The 20219-nt window shown below is 46.7% G+C and overlaps 1 protein-coding gene across 1 annotated transcript in view; it reads right to left on the bottom strand.

Moving 5' to 3' along the window:
* LOC124789965 (alpha-amylase 1-like) overlaps positions 1–17780 on the bottom strand; it is a 72419-nt gene extending 54639 nt beyond the window's left edge. Inside the window, exons 1-3 of the mRNA XM_047257500.1 lie at positions 17553–17780; positions 5650–5801; positions 694–862 (exon numbers count right to left, since the gene is read on the bottom strand). Of these exons, the coding sequence (XP_047113456.1) occupies positions 694–862; positions 5650–5801; positions 17553–17741 (510 nt within the window). The 5' untranslated portion in view covers positions 17742–17780. The remainder of the gene's footprint in view (positions 1–693; positions 863–5649; positions 5802–17552) is intronic.
* Between the last annotated feature and the right edge of the window lie 2439 nt (positions 17781–20219).

Raw genomic sequence — 20219 nt, 5'->3', positions numbered from 1 at the left:
ATAACTAAATTGTGGATACTAATCGATTTACCCTCGTATGTTGAAAGGAAGGAGAAGTCACTATTTGTTTGTTATGTGAATCAGTACGTGAATGACCTAGAGTAACATTATCCGAATGTTTAAAGAAATCAGGTCTTGAATCAATAATTTTTGTATTTAGTTTTGTATTTAGAAGGTTTCAGAACTCGTTGTTGAAATACGCTGTGTGGCCAAATGTCACGGAAGGCACTGGATGTGATGCCAGTCCTAAGCTGCTGAAACCTATGCAAGGCATAGGTTTCTGACGCCTCACATTCAAACCGCAGGCAATATGAGGCACAGTCCATCGTCGACTGCCCCTTATGGTTTTACGCAGGTGACGTTTCGTCCGTTCGTCAAATCACTTTGTGGTCGCTCTGTATGGCGGTTTACGCGGCTAGAAACATTGTCGCTGCGATTTTGATGATCCACCTAAGATGCTCTTGGCCTCGCAAACCCGAATTCTTGTGTAACGTCCGATATGCTATGACCCATGCGTCTTACACCAATTATCAACCAACGTTCGTAGTTGCACTCTTCGGGTACCACGTCCACACTTGTGCACTAGCCGCAAAGTTTAAGTATCATAGAGTGCACCTCTTCAAATGAAACAACGCTTTGCATGCCTTTTGCCGACTCGTTTTACAGAGAAGGCGTAATCAGTAGGCTACGTACGTTGTTGGCGTCCTGGTAGTTGTTGACGAGGCAGTAGGGGTGGAAGTTGTCCTTGGTGTAGGGCACGTCTGGGTAGCTGTAGGCAGCGGTGTCGGGTATGGATCCCCCAGTGCCCACCTCTCCGTCCCAGGTACCCGTCATGTGGTTCAGGATGACGTCAGCGTAGATCCTGTAGAAAGTAATTTTTTCTTTATTGTTATTTCATGCCCCCTCGCTCCATGCAGCAGGGGGGCGGAGCTGTCAGAGGTACAGATAACCCCCTCTTCAACCAGAAGTACGTAGTACTAACACAGATGCTAAAAACGGATAAAAACAAGGAGGCACATGTACTATGAACTCTAAAATAATTGTAAAGGTGACACAGATGGGAGGAACATAAATAATAAAATTCTGTCTTGACGAATCGTTTTAAAACAGTGATAAAAATGTGGGGAGATAGCACAGTTAAAACGGTTGACAAATACTTGAACAAGACAATAATTGAAAAAAACACTGTGAAAACACTGAACACGACAGAAGAGACTCTGACCATTAAAAACAGAGCAACATGTATTGCCACTATAACTGGAAAAGGACCTGCCTTGAGACGGTAGATTGTAGAGGAAAAGAAGGTGTGGAATGGAGGGAGATGGGTGAGTGGTGATGATGAGGTTGGTGAACTGGGAAGAGGTGGTGAGCAAGATAGGGATGGCTGCAGAGGACAAGTAGAGAGGCCAACGAGTTGTAGTTTGGATAGTAAAGGGGATGGGGGTGTCAGGGAAGGGGAAAAGGGTGGAGTGTGGTAGGTGGCGCCTGTCTCACATCTCCAGGAACGCTACCGAGCGAACTCTTTTGGAACCAACGCGTTCAGTTTTTCCGGAAGACCCCAGAGAACCCACTATTGTGTGGTGCCAACCTGTACAAGAACTTCGTCCAAGGCGAACAGAAACCTCTTTGCTACCTGGTACGTGCTCTACAGGGTTGGCTATTCTGCCACACTAACAGACTACTTTTACTCCACAGAGCTAGATACAGAAATGTACCTTCTACGCTCTCATTCATAATTTTCACTCATCAGGTGAAAGGAGGAAAGATGTATATACTGACATACTGCACATAGATGTATTGAATATACGTGTGGGGCTCCGAGAATCACCAAAAATCTTTGTAAAATGTGAGGCGAAATAAAGGTAATATACCTTGTGGCCACTATACACACACTCAGCTGCTACGTCTTTTTTAAAATACAGTTTGAGCCTAGAATTGAGGCGCCAGAACTGTGTACATTACGTTAAATGTTAAACATAATGATGAAGAGGTTCATGTAGAGACCTTTCAGCATTACAAAGGAAAAACTGGATTTTAACGTCTGTAAAGCAGGTTCATAAACGAGAAAACTACTTTTTCTTGTTTCAATATTTCGGAGATAAAACTGTCACTAATTTGAAGTTAGTCATTCGTTTATGTTTTTGGATTGTTCAGCAAATTGTGCGTAAGACAACATCGATCAGTTCAAGCTTTTTAAGATGAAGCAAATCTTTCGACTCCGGTAGGGGCAAAATAGAATCCAAGTGGTCAAAACTTCTTCAAAACCGTACTGCTATCTGTCCGCCAGTGAGAAGTTGAGATTCTAACCGCTGTATTCTTCCGTGATCCAATTGTATCAGAAAGAGGAAAGTCCGTTCTTGAAAAAAAATTGAATATATAGAAACGAGAGATTATACAAAACTTAAAGACAAAGCATGAGAGAGATTACAGTCTCACGTAGTCGACGAGATAAAATTTTACGAAAATAAAATGTATTTTGTACGTAGTGTGCTCGATAAAACTACAAAAATGGCAGAAAGAACAAGCAAACGGAAACGAAGCTGTTATCAAAGCACAAACATTCGTTTTCACAGACGTACAATGTTTTCTGTGGTTCAGTTACACGATGAAAATGAATAATGATAGAAATTGAAAGAATAACTATGAAGGTTATCAGTCAGTGATAAAACTAGTTTTGTATATTAGCTAAAGTGGTTACAACTCTTTAGTCATTTTTCCAGAGCACATAAATGCTTTCTGGCTGATAGGCCCGTCATAACATAGTAGTTCTGTACAATGCTCTTACCAGGAACCCATTGAACTGAAGATATATATGGACTCTAGGCAAAGGAAATGAAGGATTAAACGTTACGATAACAAAGTAGTTACGAGGTGACAATTATTGAATTACATGAAATAAGATCGTCATAACTTTCGAACGGTTTGTGCTAGACGCTGAAACTGCACGGATGGGCGTGGGGCATGATCGGAAGTAGTGTCCCCATGCATGCGTGGTTTAGTGATGAAGCTCACTTTCACTTGGATGGGTTCGTCAATAAGCAAATTTGGTGCATTCGGGGGACTGAGAATCCACATTTCGCAAATAAGAAGTCTCTTCAGCCCCAACGGATGACTGTGTTGTGTACAATGTCCAGTCACGGAATAATCGGTGCGATATTCCTTGATGGCACGGTGACTACCAAACCGTACGTGAAGGTTTTGGAAGATGGGGTACCCAGAGCCCAATGGCACGGGCGTCGATTGGCCGTCATACCCTCCTGATCTGAACATATGCGTCTCATTTTTGTGGGGCTGTATTAAAGACAAGGTGTACAGGAATAACCCCAGAACCATTGTTGAGCTGAAAACAGCCATTCAAGTGGTCATAGACAGCATCGATGTTCCGACACTTCAGCGGGTCATACAGAATTTCGCCATTTGTGTTGGCCACATGACCGCTAATGATGGCAGACAAATCGAACATGTCGTACCCTAAATCCGAATATCTGTAGTGACGTGAGTACGAAGGTTTCCCGGCGTAAAAATTTTTCTCTGGAGAACATACAAAGAAGGCCCAGTTTCGTTTATTTTACAACACAAAAAAGTCTCGAGTTTTTCTGTGGGTCCCTATACGCAAAAACGTGTATACCTGTATGTTTTATGCAGTGTGACAATTATTGAACTACATGGAAAAAAAGGTAAACTAGTTACAAACTACGGCTTACACACACTTCATTCAACGTATAAACGTCACTACAGATAATATTCTTCTCGGGTGTGCAGCCGGATCATAACGTCATCATGACAATATTTCCGCGGTCCAACTGTCCGCCATCTTCAGGTAAGAGTGCTGGTACACGATCTCGCCGGAGCTGACTTCTCAGCGCAAGCGGCGGCCCCTATATAGGCCGCAGAAGGCCCACAACGCGTGCGCAAGAAGGTGCTGTAACTGCCCTCTAGAGCAAGTAAACATACAGCGCCCCAGTGGTGGAAACAGGCGAAATCGAGATATCGCTATCAGAAATTAAAAATTATTCCGACGATCGAAACACAGACCGTTGTTTTTTAATGTCTGATAACACCGGGTTCCAAACTTTACCTAAAAGGTAACCCCTGTCTCTCTTAATAAGATTATCAGATAATCGAATCTCTATGGGTTCTTTTAAAACACAGTCCCAATAGCGAGATGCAGGGGCAACCATTTGTGTCTCGTCATACAGCATTCTATGTCCCTTGGTGAGACAGTGCTCCGCTACTGCAGATTTCTCAGCTTGAAGCAGCCGTGTGTGCCGCTGATGCTCAACACATCGGTCTTGAATGGTCCGGATTGTCTAACCAATAGTATAAGCCTTGCCACAGTGACAAGGGATCTTGTACACACCGGGCTTCCTCAAACCCAAGTCATCCTCAACAGAGCCAAGAAGCGCTCTAATCTTGGCTGGCGGACGAAAGATGCTTTTGATATGATATCTTTTCAGAATTCTTCCTATCTTCGAGGAAATGCTCCCAGCAAAAGGCAGAAAAGCCAACGATTTGGAGGTATCTTCTGGTGGTTCAGTCGAAGGTCCAAACTGGAAAGCACGACGGATCTGTTTATCTGTATAGCCATTCTGCTTGAACACAACCTTGAGATGGTCCACTTCTTGTGTCAAGCTTTATCCATCTGAAATGGCATAAGCTCTTCTCGCCAACGTCCGCAGGACCCCCGTCCGTTGGGACGATGGATGGCAGCTAGAAGCATGCAGGTAACGGTACGTGTGCGTAGGCTTTCGATAAACACTGTGTTCCAGTGTCCCATCATCCTTTCTGTACACCAGAACATCCAGAAATGGAAGCATTCCATCACTTTCCACCTCCATGGTAAACTTGATGCTAGGACGCAAGGAATTAAAATGATCTAGGAGGCGGTCAAGAGCTTCTCTCCAATGAGGCCACACCATAAACGTATAGTCGACGTACCTCCAGAAACAGGTTGGTTTTAAAGGCGTCGTCTTCAGCGCCATGTCCTCAAAGTCCTCCATAAAAAGATTGGCGACTATTGGGGACAGTGGGCACCACATAGCCACTCCGTCAGTCTGTTCAAAACATTTGTCGTTGAATAAAAAGTACGTCGACGTCAGCACATGACGACAAAGCTTGGTCGTTTCCTCATCCAGTTTCTCACGAATTAATTGCAAGGATTCTTCCAGAGGAACGCGGGTAAAAAGCGACACGACATCACCTTCTCGCGCACTCGTTGTGGGTCTTCTGCGGCCTATATAGGGGCCGCCGCTTGCTCTGAGAAGTCAGTTCCGGCGAGATCCCGTACCAGCATTCTCACCTGAAGATGGCGGCCAGTTGCACCGCGGAAATATTGTGTCAAGATGACGTTATGATACGGCTGCACACCCGAGAAGAATATTATCTGTAGTGACGTTTACACGTTGAATAAAGTGTGTGTAAGCCGTAGTTTGTAAATAGTTTACTTTTTTTCCATGTAGTTCAATAATTGTCACACTGCATAAAACATAGAGGCATATGCGTTTTTGCGTATAGGGACCCAAAGAGAAAATCGTGACTTTTTCGTGTTGTAAAATAAACAAAGCGGGGCCGTCTTTGTATGTTCTCCAGAGAAAAATGCGACTTGCGTGATGCAGTCTAATATATGTTCGGTGCACAGTAGGCGCTTACCTGACACCCACGTCATTGCAGCGCTTCACCATGTCGGCGAAAGCGGCCTCGTCTCCGGAGCGCGTGACCAGGTTGTAGGAGACTGGCTGGTACCTCTCCCACCAGGGGCGGTTGCGCTGCGTGATGGCCAGGTTCTCTGTAGGGGGCGACACCTGCAACACAGCGATGACCTCTCACAGTTCTGCCCAAGAGGCGGCCAATCGCTGACTCCAGAAATCCTTGCACGTGTGCAGATGGTTGATACTGTCAGGTGATCTATGAATGCACTGTACGGACAGTCTGGACATCGAGAAAAGGTTCGCATACTTCATTTGAACGTCAGTGCACGAAATGGAAGGGTCTATTCTTACAGCCCACGGATTCTACACCAAATACGAGGGTCACTCCAAAAGAAATGCACACAATTTTTTTGAAATCCATCTTTTATTCTACATATTTGATAGTTTTACATTGTGTAGATACATCCTTTAGGAACAATATTTCATTTCTCCACATAATTTCCATCCCTCTTAACTGCCTTACCCCATCTTGGAACCAGCGCCCGTATACCCGCACGGCAAAATTCTGGACCAACCTGTTGGAGCCACTGTTTGGTAGCGTGCCCAAGGGACACATCATCTTCAAATCTTGTTCCACAAAGAAAGTCTTTCAGTTTCGCAAAGAGACGATAGTCACATGGAGCAAGGTCAGGACTGTAAAGCGGGTGTTTCAGTGTTGTCCATCCGCGTTTTGTGGTCGCTTCCATGGTTTTTTGACTGACACTCGGCCGTCCATTGTCGTGCAACAGCAAAACGTCCTGCTTTTGGCGATGTGGTCGAACACGACTCAGTCGAGTTCGAAGTTTCTTCAGTGTCGTCACATATGCATCAGAATTTATGGTGGTTACACTTGGCATGATGTCCACAAGCAAGAGTCCTTCGGAATCGAAAAACACCGTAGCCATAACTTTTACAGCAGAAGATGTGCTTTTGAAAATTTTTTTTCTTGGGTGAATTTGCATGATGCCACTCCATTGATTGCCTCTTCCTCTCTGGTGAAAAATGACGGAGCCATGTTACATCACCTGTCACAGTTCTTCCAAGAAATTCATCTCCACCATTCTCGTACTGTTCCAAAAGTTCGCTGCATACCGTTTTTCTTGTTTCTTTGTGAGCCACTGTCAACATCCTGGGAACCCACCTGGCACAAACCATTTTTAACGCCAACACTTTCAGTATTCTGCAAACACTTCCTTCCCCTATCCCAACGCAGCTTGACAATTCGTTCACTGTGATGCGTCTGTCAGCAGTCACCAACTCGTTAACTCTCTGCACATTGTCTGTAGTGTGTGCAGTACGAGGCCTGCCGCTGCGAGAACAATCCTCAATATTGCCGTGCGCGCTTTCATCACATAACCTACTTGCCCACCGACTAACTGTACTGCGATCGACAGCAGCATCTCCATACACCTTTTTCAACCTGTTGTGGACATTTTCCACTGTCTCGTTTTCACAGCACAGGGATTCCTTGACGAACGTCAACTGTAGCAGCCATCTTGAAGACATGCTGTGACGCCGCTACTCACGGGAACAGATTGAAATAAGTTTGAAAACAAGAGGGAAGGATGTATCTACACATTGTAAAACTTTCACACATGCAGAATGAAAACTGTATTTTTACAAAAATAGTGTGCATTTCTTTGGAGTGATCCTCGTACTTACACACACTTCATAAAAATTTCCACTAAACACCATGCATCGATTAATCTTAGACACTGGAAAAACCAACACGACAGTTTATTACAAAGTATCTCTTTGTTTAAATATCGTACATATCTATGGGAAAAATCTTCTGAGTTGTGGGGTCGTGTCATATTCCCCGTCAAGCTTTTTCAATACTCGACAGCATCGATTTTCCGTGTGCTGCGACAACCGTTTATACGTAGGTTGGAACTTAAATAATGGCAATATTGCTGTGGAGACACTATGCAATGGAATCTACAATTGTTGCTGATAGCACACGTTGTTGACATACCTACCTTATCTCCGAGCAGAAGGACTCGCCCGTACCACGTCACCGGAGTGCTCACAATCGAGGGAAACACAGTCACTTGTGAGCGAGCGGTCTAACGTAACTATGTTTTCGAAAAAGGAACAACGGAAAAAATGGAAATGAGCGTTTGACGCCATTGGCCGGGAGGGCCCTTTACGGGGCAAGTCCGGCTGCCTTGGTACAGGTCTCATTACATTCGACGCCACATTGAACGACCTGCGCGCCAGATGGGGATAAAATGATGATGAAGACAACATCCAGTCCCTGAGCGGAGAAAATTCCCGACCCAGTCGGGAATCAAACCCGGGCCCGTAGGATGGCAATACGTCATGCTGACCACTCAGCTATCGGGGCGGACAGCAACAACGGAGTTGGATCAAGACTGAATGTGCCAGAGGTCGTACAGCTCTACAGTGTCATAAAGGTCTTCAAGAGGCGTGCGGGGAATCGGCATTGCCTTACGGAACAGTGGCACGTTGGGTAAAAGCCTTCAACGAAGGTCGGCAAACTGTGGCAGACATGCATCGGGCAACTCGTCCTAGCGTCTCTTAAGAAGAAGTGCATGCTGTTCCCGCATTAGTGGACAGTGATCGACGCCATACGATTCGTGAGCTCGTCCACGAAACCGGATTAGCGCATACGACTGTGCTTCGCATCCTGAAGGAACACCTGGGCATGGGAAAACTTGCGTCGACGGGTTCCGCATGACTTGAGGGAAATGCAGAAATGGATGCGTTACGACGCTGCTCAGACGCACTTGGAGCGCTATGAGCGCGAATGAGAGGCTTTCTTATGCCGTAGCGTAACACTGGATGAGACGCGGTCCACATCGTACGAGCCAAAACTGAAACGCCAATCCAACGAATGGCGTTATTATGGGTCGCCGCGAAAGTCTGAAGTGCGTCAGAGCCCCAGTATGGTGAAAGTTATGGTGATTGTCGTGTGCGACTGTGATGGTGTTATCAAACGCATTGCGTTCCTCCACGGCTGACCGTCAATGCACAGTATTACTGTTTGGTTTTGGAGCATCATCCGCGACCAGCTTTGCGAAATAAGCGGCGACCCTTTCTGCGCAACCCACCTATCATTTTGCAAGACAATGTGCAGGCGCATACAGCGCAAGCTGTGGCTGCTCTGTTCGGTCGATGGGACTGGGAAGTACTGTACCATCCACCATACTCCCCGGACTTGTGTCCTTGACACTTTGATTTGATTCCGAAGATGAAGGAACCACTTCATCGCATTCGCTTCAGAACTGTTCCAGAGATTCGACAGGCAGTAAGTAGAACGCTCCATTCGCACCATCAACAGAGCAGGCTCTGCTAACGGTATACTACGCCTTCCACATCTCTGGCAATGGGTTCTAAACAACGCTGGTGACTACTTTGAAGGACAGTAACTGTTGCAAACACGGAACTCTTTTTGTATCGGTTGTGAATAATTAGTTGCCACTATTTAAGTTCCAACCCTCGACTCCGGTTTTCGACTGTGTTCAACCATCCAGGGGCACCAGTAGAATCCTGAAGAATATTCCAGCAGAGGAATCGAAACGTACGAGCATCGAAGAAGTTCGAAGAGGAATATGTCGCTGCATAACGACTCGGAAGATTTTACAAACAATAATAATGCCCACGAATGCCTGCACATTTACACGGATGACCTGAAAGAGTACGACCACCTCCTTAATAGCGTGCTGGTCCACCTTCCGAACGCAATAAGCAACCAATTCTGTGTTAAATGAAACTGAGAAGTGCATGGCAGGTTTCTGGAGGTATATAGCACCACATACCTACGGACTGGTGATTTTGGGCGCGATGGCAGCGTGCAATAGCGTCCCAGTTGTGTTCCATCGAGTTCAGTTCAGGCGAATTTGGTGGCCAAGTCAAAATGCGAGCTCACTGTCATGCATCTCAAACCACTGTAGGAAGTTTTTGTCATTATGATACGAACAGTTATCCTGCTGGAAGATGCCATCGGGAAGGACATCAAGGGTGAATGGTTACGACTGATCCGCAGTAATGTTCACATAGTCCACAGTTGTCATGGTGCTGCCAATTTTATCACAGATCCCTTGAAAGCCTAGGTGAGGGCTACCTGTAGCACAATGCTGCTCCTATCGACCTGTGTCCATGACACAGTGCCTGTTTTGAGTAAACGTTCGACCATCGACGTAGTATAACAAGAAAACATAATTCACCGAGTAGGTGACACATTTCCATTGAATCATGGTCCAGTCTCGATGACCCGGTGCCCACTGCATTTGTAATAGACAAATGCTGTTTAGTCAACGTGGAAGCATGCAGGAGACGTCTTCTTCTGGGCAGGAAGATGTCGCAAATGATAGAAAATAGGATTAAAACTCAAGCGAGATGTAGGAGGAGGAGGAGATTAGTTTTTAACGTCCCATCGACAACGAGGTCATTAGAGACGGAGCACAAGCTCGGATTAGGGAAGGATGGGGAAGGAAATCGGCGGTGCCCTTTCGAAGGAACCATCCCGGCATTTGCCTGAAGTGATCTAGGGAAATCACGGAAAACCTAAATCAGGATGATCGGACGCGGGATTGAACCGTCGTCCTCCCGAATGCGAGTCCAGTGTGCTAACCACTGCGCCACCTCGCTCGGTGCGAGATGTAGGATTGGAAATTCTTGTTACCAGCGATGCGGACGTGACCGGACGTAGCTTATGTGTAATGCTGAGTGTGCTAACAAGAGCTGACTATATCGCATCACGAGGCTCGGGTGCCGTCACAAGACGCAACCCTTGGACAGCTGCTTACGGCCTGTTCGTCACGTAGGCCTCACGTGCTACCTCGTGACACATTCGCTTTGCTCAAGAGTACTGGAAACTTCTAGCACAAGTGGTGTCTGATGCATTACCGCTATAAAAAGGCTAGCCGCCATATTGTTGAGAGAGTGATGGGAGTGATGGCAGTGATGGGGCAGCAGGTCGGTCGGTCAGATACGATTTATCTGGAGTTGAGATGCTGTGAGATCGCAGCGCATTGCTGCGTAACTACGAGGAGGTTTAGACTTATTCCCATGTAGTCAACACACAGTCCGGCGCGTGAGAAGTTACACTACTAAGAAGTCAGTTAGTCAACTTTGTATATAGACTTGTTTATAAAACGGATGTGCCAAGGGTGCTTCCAGTGTATATATCCTCATGCACTGATTTATAATTGTATCCAGTGTACCCTGAGATCCCAGCCGAGTTCCGTATTCCACCTCACCCTACAGCCCTCTTTTCAGTGGAGCAGGTGCACAGAAGGCAGCCCACGACCACGAGACCTCCTTTCAAGTAAGTTCTTTGACGCGCATTGTTGCAGTCCTACTCCCTCTCAGAACTCGTCAGTGGGACACGACAATGAGCAACACTGTACGCTGAACGATGTGCTTCAAAACGCTTCTGCCTACACCAGCACCGTGGACAAATCTGTGACAGATCACCACCTATCCTGCTTTTTACAGATCTGACCGCTCTTTGACTGTCACATCCTGAGATGAGACGAGTTCCTTCAGTACATTGTCGCCTTCTATTGGCTTCGCCGTCCTTCAGCGAATTTCCGTAGATGCTCACAACGGTAGCACTCGAACAGCCGACTAGCTTCGCCATATCCGAGATGGTCGTTCGCAGGCGCTGTGCGATAACTACACTGCTGGCCACCGTAAATGCAACACCAAGAAAGACAAGAGGTAGCACAACAAAATTTATTTTGTAGATAACATGTTGACCAAGTATCAGATGATTACGGTTACAGACGTCTGTGACATGTGGTTCCTGCCAGAATCAGTAGCCAGAGTAGCCGCCATTGTTGGAGATCACCGCTGCCACACGTCTCGGCATTGAGTCAAAGAGACGTTGGAAGTGTTCCTGGGGTACAGCAGCCCAAGCAGCTTCCACACGTTGCCAAAGATCATCTGGTGTGGCAGCTGGGGATGTAATCTGGGTCACTCGTTGAGCAACCATGGACCACATGTTTTCCATCGGCGAAAGATCCGGAGAGCGAGCCGGCCAGGGAAGCAATTCAATCTGGTTATTGACTAAGAATCTTTTGACAATGCGTGTCACGTGTGGTCGCGCATTATCCTGTTGAAATATGGCTGTGGCCGAGCCCTGAAGGTAAGGAAGGACAACTGGCTCCAGCACCTCGGATATGTAGTGCCGGCTATTCAAAGTACCGGCAATGCGTACTAGAGGCGTGCGAGAGTAATATCCAATACCGCCCCCTACCATAATACCCGGTGCAAGACCAGTGTGGCGGTGCATAATGCAGCTGTCCAGCATTCTCCTTCCACGGTGTCTCCACACTCGAATCCGACCATCGTGGTGCTGCAGACAGAAGCGTGCCTCGTCAGTAAAGACAACGTCATTCCATTCTGCCGTCCACATCCGTCTGTCATCACACCATTGGTGACGGAGACGTCTGTGGTTCTGCGTCAGTGGTAGACGAAGCAATGGACGTCTTGCGGACAGACCACTCTGCTGTAAACGGCGTCTAATGGTACGCGCAGACACTGGATGATGCGTTACAGACGCAATGTGCTGTGCTATGGTTCGGGATTTCACTGAGCGATCCGTCACTGCCATGCGCACAATTTGCCTATCAGCACGTGCAGTGGTGCACCGAGGTGAATGCGATCGACCACTTCGGTCCGTCGTACCCTCCTGCATCCGACGGTCACATATCCGCGTTACAGTTGTTTGGTTTCGTCCAACACGACTAGCGATTTCTCTGTATGATAATCCACAATCTCGGTAAGCCACTATCCTTCCTCTGTCGAACTTGGATACTTGATCAAAAGATGTTCGCTGTTGTCTACGAGGCATAACTGATCGTCTTGTGAAACAACCACAGGGTAAACACACGTGCCGAACGTACACTCGTCGAAATCGCCAAGCCTTAAATGGCGCTATGAGGTGGCGCCACAGGCGCGCTTGATGTGCGTCTGCGCTGAAATTCTAATCAGTTGCATATCTCATCGCTGCAAACTCATGGTGTAAATTTCACTTGATTCGGATGCTTCCTTCAGGGTGTTGCATTTACAATGGCCAGCAGTGTACTTTTGCATTTGTCAGATTCGCTTATGTCAGTGCATTTCCCCAGTTGCAGCCTTTGTCGTCGATAGAATGAGTACCTATTCGTCTCTCCTGCGCTTGTATACTATCTGATCAAACGTTTCTGGACACTAATATGGGATCTTTGCATTGATCGACTTAACTATGGCTTGAACTGTGCTGGGGACAATGAGGTTCAGGCATACTGTGCTGGGAACACTTTCAAGGAGGTTCAGAATGCCAGTAGAGAAGAGGCAACTTATTCTTCCTCAAAATCCGAAATCAGAGAAGGTACTAGTTTGCGACTGAGTGGATTGTCATGCTGATACTATCACGGTCTCCAGATGGCTCCTAAACTGTACTCAGCACACAGAGTTTTAAGATGTGTTCGTATCCTTCGCCTTTTAGCGGTTTCTTAAGCGCAACAAGGACTTCACAATCCAACCAAGAAAAACACTCCGTTACAGTAACGCCACTTTCTCAGAGCTTCACTGATGGCACTACACGTAATGGCAGGTAGAGGTGTCCAGGCATTCGCCAAACCCAAACCCTTCCATCGGGCTGCCACAGGGCACAGAATGATTCTGCACTCTTGACGACTCCATTTAGCCACTGTCCAGTGACGTCGCCGGCCGCGGTGGTCTCGCGGTTCTAGGCGCGCAGTCCGGAACCGTGCGACTGCTACGGTCGCAGGTTCGAATCCTGCCTCGGGCATGGATGTGTGTGATGTCCTTACGTTAGTTAGTTTTAAGTAGTTCTAAGTTCTAGGGGACTGATGACCATAGCAGTTGAGTCCCATAGTGCTCAGAGCCATTTGAACCATTTTTTTCCAGTGACGTCGTTCCTCACGCTGCTTTAAGCATCGCTTAGCGTTTAGTACAGAAACATATGGCTTATGAACAGCTGCTCGACTACTGTAGTCCATTATTTTTCACTTCCTCCGCACAGTCATTACTGGTCATGAGTGATTCCTCCAGCTGATCTCATGCGATTTTTTGCAAGTACCCTCCGTAATGCTCTATGGGCCGTTTCTATCAGTACAGGAGGTCTGGCAGGTCTTGGAATAGCTGTGGTTAATCCTTCGTACTTTCAGTTCGCAGTAACGTCGCAAACAGTCGTCTTGGGCTGCTTCAGATGGGTTAGAATGTTTCTGCACGATTTTTTTCCCAGGTGACGTCAAATCACTAACCTATGATCGAAGTCGCTGAAGTCTCCTGACCGCCCATTCTGCTATTACAGCTTCTCTATTAACAGCACAATACTGCGCCCCCCCCCCAACATCCTTTTATGACGTCTCCTCCTCTAATGACGTTTAGTCATCAATACCGATTTAGGGATGCTCGAATGATTTTTATCAGATGTTGTGTACCTTCATCATCGAGTCGCAGACTACACCACTAGGTGGCATTCAGTCTCACTACACTTCGAGCTCCTTTGTGTGATGACAAAAACCGTCATTACCTCATGAGTGACACAGTATAAGTGAAGGGTATTTCCACCATCCTGAGACGCTCTGTATGTTTGTTATGTCACACCAACTTCCACGTAATTGACAGGTACCTATTTGGCACGAGGTGATGGAACCGTCGTCACAACACACCTGTCAGTGTCTGACGTCACAGCATTATTGCTTTAATTGAAACATATAGGCCACACCCTTTCATATATACTGAGGAAACTCCCAGTTGCCCTGAGACACATCTGCTCTTGAAGTACATACTTTGCCACGATAGAACTTGCAACAGACCTTAATCTGTGTGACAGCTTCGGCATGCGAGAAGGCCTTTCCCGATCCCTGCTGGCCAACAGCTAAGAGTGCCATTAAGCAAACTTAAAAAAAATGCGCTTAAAAGCTGAATATCGAGGGAAAGTACCAGGCCAAGAATGGAACAAGCCGTCATTCGTCAATGTGTTGCGACTGATTTGCATGCCTTGGAAACCGCAAGCAGAAATTATGCTAACTGGTGAAACAAGTCTGAGGAGCTGGTTTCTGTGAACGTTCCAATGGGCCAGGGATTGTCTCATGGCAGCATAGATTCGTAAACAACAACAACAACAACAACGAGCTACAAATTTAACAAGTAAATGGAGTAAATTATCACATACATGTGCTTTATATTCCTCTACAGTTACGACTGTTGCAAACGAAGTAAAAAATCATGCTGATTGAAAACTTACATGATCTGAAGTCTGTGCTCTGAAAAGAAAAATAAAAATGTTTGTTCACTGGACAACTGACCTCATCTTATTTATCCGTTCTTAGAACTGATTGTGTGTGGTGTGTGTGTATGTGTGTGTGTGTGTGTGTGTGTGTGTGTGTGAAACCTTACGGGACTTAACTGCTAAAGTCATCAGTCCCTAAGCTTACACACTACTTAACCTAAATTATCCTAAGGACAAACACACACACACACCCATGCCCGAGGGAGGACTCGAACCTCCGCAGGGACCAGCCGCACAGTCCATGACTGCAACGCACTAGACCGCTCGGCTAATCCCGCGCGGCTTAGAACTGATTCAAGTAAAATAAACAGGTCTGCTTACTTTCAAACCAACATGATCCTTAACTTCTAAAGCTGTTGCCAACAACGAAGTATTTGGAGTTTCCTGACCAATCATGGAGTTCATTTCTTGAAAGTACCACGTGGTACATTCGTATTCGGGGTGGCTACAATTAAAGTGCAGCTAGTCATAGAGATCAACTGTGCGCTGTTATTATCGTATAGAAGTGGATTTTGGTAAATACTTTAATGCGTAAGGCCGAACAGATTCGTGCTGGAAAAGAATAGTTCCAAGTTCGGGCACCAGGTGCAAATCTGTTGCTGTGAATGCAAGAAAGACATACAGAGATGTTTCCATAATTATGTAATGGAATGGGAACAGGCCGCTGAGAGTAAAGGTCAAAGAAGTAAGAAAGAAATAATGCTGATTTCATTATTAACTGCCACTTACACAATTTGTTCAATACGAGCACCGGACTCCTCGATAAGATGATGTACAGGGCTAGATTTGCACCTAGTGGCCAAAATTGGAACTGCTTTTTCGAGTGTAAACACGTTAACATATCTACCAGTTTCGCTGCTATACGATAATTACAGCCCAGACTGGACCTCTGTCAGTAGATGCACCGTAATTACAGCTACCCAGTATGTCTCCCAACCCACATTCTGATATTTTCTCATTCAGCCTTTCCAGTTCTTTTCTGAAATTTGTCTGGGGCGAACTGAATTTCTCCCACTTTCTACAGGTGGCGATCGACAGTGCACAGTATGACTACTACAAGGTGAAATGTATTGCCAGCGTGTCTGAGGGGGTATCGTCAATATTTAGGCAAATGACAGGAACTGTTATTCGAAAGAAAAAAGTCTAGCAAACGTCGGCTATAAAATGCACACCTTAAGAGCTAAGAGGAGTTGTTCAGCAGAAGAAAGTGTTTCACAGTGCGAAGATGAACAAGTGGTCATAGCTCTTAAGGTATGCACTTCCGAGCCCGTGGTATCTGGACCCTTTTATTCTCTTTTGGCCCATACTAACTCTTCCCAAAGTATGGAAAGCAAAGAGCTTGCCGTAGAAGAGAATTGTGTCATAGTATCAAAGATTAAGACTTTTAAGGTACATATTTAGGAGTCCGTGTTTATAAGACTTTCTTGCATCGAATGGTCGTTCCTGTCGTACCTCTGAATATTGTCCATTCCTCCTGGGACATCCTGTAGATTAAACGAGCAACAAAATGGCTCTAAGCACTATGGCACAACATCTGAGGCCATCAGTCCGCTAAACGTGCATCAATATTTTTGGAGTTCTACAGGTTTCTTCGATATAGTGCGAAAAACCGTCAGTAGCATAGTGAGATAGTCAAATGTATTTCGCAATACTCAGTGTTACGTAAAAAATGTTGAGGACCCATTAACGGCGAGGCCGGCCGAAGTGGCTGAGCGGTTCTAGGCGCTTCAGTCTGGAACCGCGCGGCCGCTACGGTCGCAGGTTCGAATCCTGCTTCGGGCGTGGCTATGTGTAATGTCCTTAGGTTAGTTAGGTTTAAGTACTTCTCAGTTCTAGGGGACTGATGACCTCAGCTGTTAAGCTGTTAAGTCCCATAATGATCACAAGGGAACCTCCTCATGCCCCCCCCCCCCCCTCCCGTCAGATTTAGTTATAAGTTGGCACAGTGGATAGGCCTTGAAAAACTGAACATACATCAATCGAGAAAACAGGAAGTTGTGTGGAACTATGAAAAAAATAAGCAAAATATACAAACTGAGTAGTCCATGCGCAAGATAGGCAACATCAAGGAGAATGTGAGCTCAGGAGCGCCGTGGTCCCGTGGTTAGCGTGAGCAGTTGCGAAAGGAGAGGTCCTTGGTTCAAGTCTTCCCCCGAGTGAAAAGTTGTGATATTTTATTTTCAGACAATTATTATCTGTCCGACCGTCCGATGCGAGGTAACTACGCCGTAGTATGGGGATGTTACACCAAAACAAACATAGAAACTTGAACCAAGGACCTCTCCTTTCGCAACTGCTCACGCTAACCACGGGACCACGGCGCTCCTGAGCTCACATTCTCCTTGGTGTTGCCTATCTTGCGCATGGACTACTCAGTTTGTATATTTTGCTTATTTTTTTCATAGTTCCACAAAACTTCTTCCTGTTTTCTCGATTGATCTGTGTTCAGTTTTTCAAGGCCTATCCACTGTTTCAACTTATAACTAAATCTGAGGGGGGTGCGATGGGGAGGTTACCTTGTCAGAGCCATTTGAACCTTAACGGCGAGTCGTACTCCTTGTGAGGAGTCGTTTAGGCAACCCGCGACTCACCTGCACACCACCGAAGCCCTTGGGGCCGAGGAAGTTCTCGCACTCGGCGGCGATGTCGGCCCACTTCCACTCGAACAGGTGCACCATGGCCGTCCTGCCGGGCAGCCAGTAGGGGTCCTTCTGCGCCACGGCGGCCGCCACGACGGCGGCCAACACGAGGAGCGCTCCACGGGCCGCTGGTGTCTGCATGCTGGCTGGCGGGCTCCCAAGGTGCTGACGTCCTCCGCCCGCGGCCGCGTCTTCTTATACCGACGCGCGAAGGTCTGTCAATAGCGCGCCGGACCGCCGCCCCCCTCCTGACCAATCGCAGCGCGAGGCGGTGCCGCGCGCGGGGGGGCGGATCCGCCTTGTTTTCGCGACGAGCCGGCTCCTGTTGTCACGCGGCGAGCGTCGGCTGCTCTACATGCAGTCCCTCGCCCTCCGTGACACCTGGACAAACATTAGTTCAGCCTGTTCCCTCACCTCGCCTACGACTGTCGCGCACTGGCCCCTGTTTCCAGTAGCTGCTGTTCCGCTACTAGCAGATGCAGTGAGTAGCAGCAAAGTGCCGGTTGTCTGGAGAGAAAAGGCTGACCGATAAGTTATCAGGCTTGTCTTTAGTCGGAGATTATTTACGAAAAAATGGTTCAAATGGCTCTGAGCACTATGCGACTTAACTTCTCAGGCCATCAGTCGCCTAGAACTTAGAACTAATTAAACCTAACTAACCTAAGGACATCACACACATCCATGCCCGAAGCAGGATTCGAACCTGCGACGGTAGTGGTCGCTTGGCTCCAGACTGTAGCGCCTAGAACCGCACGGCCACTCTGGCCGGCGATTATTTACAGTTACTTACGCATTTAGAGACATTACACTAGAAATTAGAGACATGAGTTTCGTAATTTCCGAGGCCGTTAACATGTGTACAGAAATATGTTTGGTTTCACTTAAACTTCTGTTGGCCTATTTCGTCTTGATAGACTGGACTGTTTCGGCAGTGCAGATAAGCCAGTGTCTCTTTTCCAAGATCAGCTTCTGCCTTGTTTTATGCCCGTCACACTTCCATTGTCCACCAATTTGTGATACTCTAGTAATTGCACCCAACATCTTCGATACTATGTTGTATATGGTGCGATATCTGTTATGGCTCTAAGCACTATGGGACTTAGCATCTGAGGTCATCAGTCACCGAGACTTAGAACTACTTAAACCTAACTAACCTAAGAACATCACACACATCCATGCCCGAGGCAGGATTCGAACCTGCGACTGTAGCAGCAGCGCGGCTCCGGACTGAAGCCCCTAGAAGCTCTCGGCCACAGCTGCCGGCCATCTCCTACATCTATATCTACATCATACTCCACAAGCCACCTAATGATGTGTGGCGGAGGGTACTTTCAGTATCATTATTTGATCCCTCCAGCCCTATTCCACTCGCGAATAGTGTGTGGGAAGAATGATTGTCAGTAAGCCTTTGTATTGGCTCTAATTTCTCAAATTTTCTCCTCGCGGTAGATATGCGAGATGTATATGGGGGGAGCATCTGGTGAGCAAGATATATGAGACAGGGGAAATTCCCTCAGACTTCAAGAAGAATATAATAATTCCAGTCCCAAAGAGAGCAGGTGTTGACAGATGTGAGAATTACAGAATTATCAGTTTAATAAGTCACAGCTGCAAAATACTAACGCGAATTCCTTACAGATGAATGGAAAAACTGGTAGAAGCCGACCTCGGGGAAGATCAGTTTGGATTCCGTAGAAATGTTGGAACACGTGAGGCAATACTGACCCTACGACTTATCTTAGAAGAAAGATCAAGGAAAGGCAAACCTACGTTTCTACCATTTGTAGGCTTAGAGAAAGCTTTTGACAATGTTGACTGGAATACTCTCTTTCAAATTCCAAGGGGGGCAGGGGTAAAATACACGGAGCGAAAGGCTATTTACAATTTGTACAGAAACCAGATGGCAGTTACAAGAGTCGAGGGACATGAAAGGGAAGCAGTGGTTTGGAAGGGAGTAAGACAGGGTTGTAGCCTCTCCCTGATGTTGTTCAATCTGTATATTGAGCAAGCAGTAAGGGGAACAAAAGAAAAATTCGGAGTAGGTATTAAAATCCATGGAGAAGAAATAAAAACTTTGAGGTTCGCCGACGACGCTGTAATTCTGTCAGAGACAGCAAAGAACTTGGAAGAGCAGTTGAACTGAATGGACAGTGCCTTGAAAGGAGGATATAAAATGAACATCAACAAAAGCAAAACGAGGATAATGGAATGTAGTCGACTTAACTCGGGTGATGCTGAGGGAATTAAATTAGGAAATGAGACGCTGAAAGTACACTCCTGGAAATGGAAAAAAGAACACATTGACATCGATGTGTCAGACCCACCATACTTGCTCCGGACACTGCGAGAGGGCTGTACAAGCAATAATCACACGCACGGCACAGCGGACACACCAGGAACCGCGGTGTTGGCCGTCGAATGGCGCTAGCTGCGCAGCATTTGTGCACCGCCGCCGTCAGTGTCAGCCAGTTTGCCGTAGCATACGGAGCTCCATCGCAGTCTTTAACACTGGTAGCATGCCGCGACAGCGTGGACGTGAACCGTATGTGCAGTTGACGGACTTTGAGCGAGGGCGTATAGTGGGCATGCGGGAGGCCGGGTGGACGTACCGCCGAATTG

The sequence above is a fragment of the Schistocerca piceifrons genome, chromosome 3, assembly GCF_021461385.2.
Source record: "Schistocerca piceifrons isolate TAMUIC-IGC-003096 chromosome 3, iqSchPice1.1, whole genome shotgun sequence".
NCBI classification, from domain to species: domain Eukaryota; kingdom Metazoa; phylum Arthropoda; class Insecta; order Orthoptera; family Acrididae; genus Schistocerca; species Schistocerca piceifrons.
This window is presented reverse-complemented; position numbering and strand designations above follow the sequence as displayed.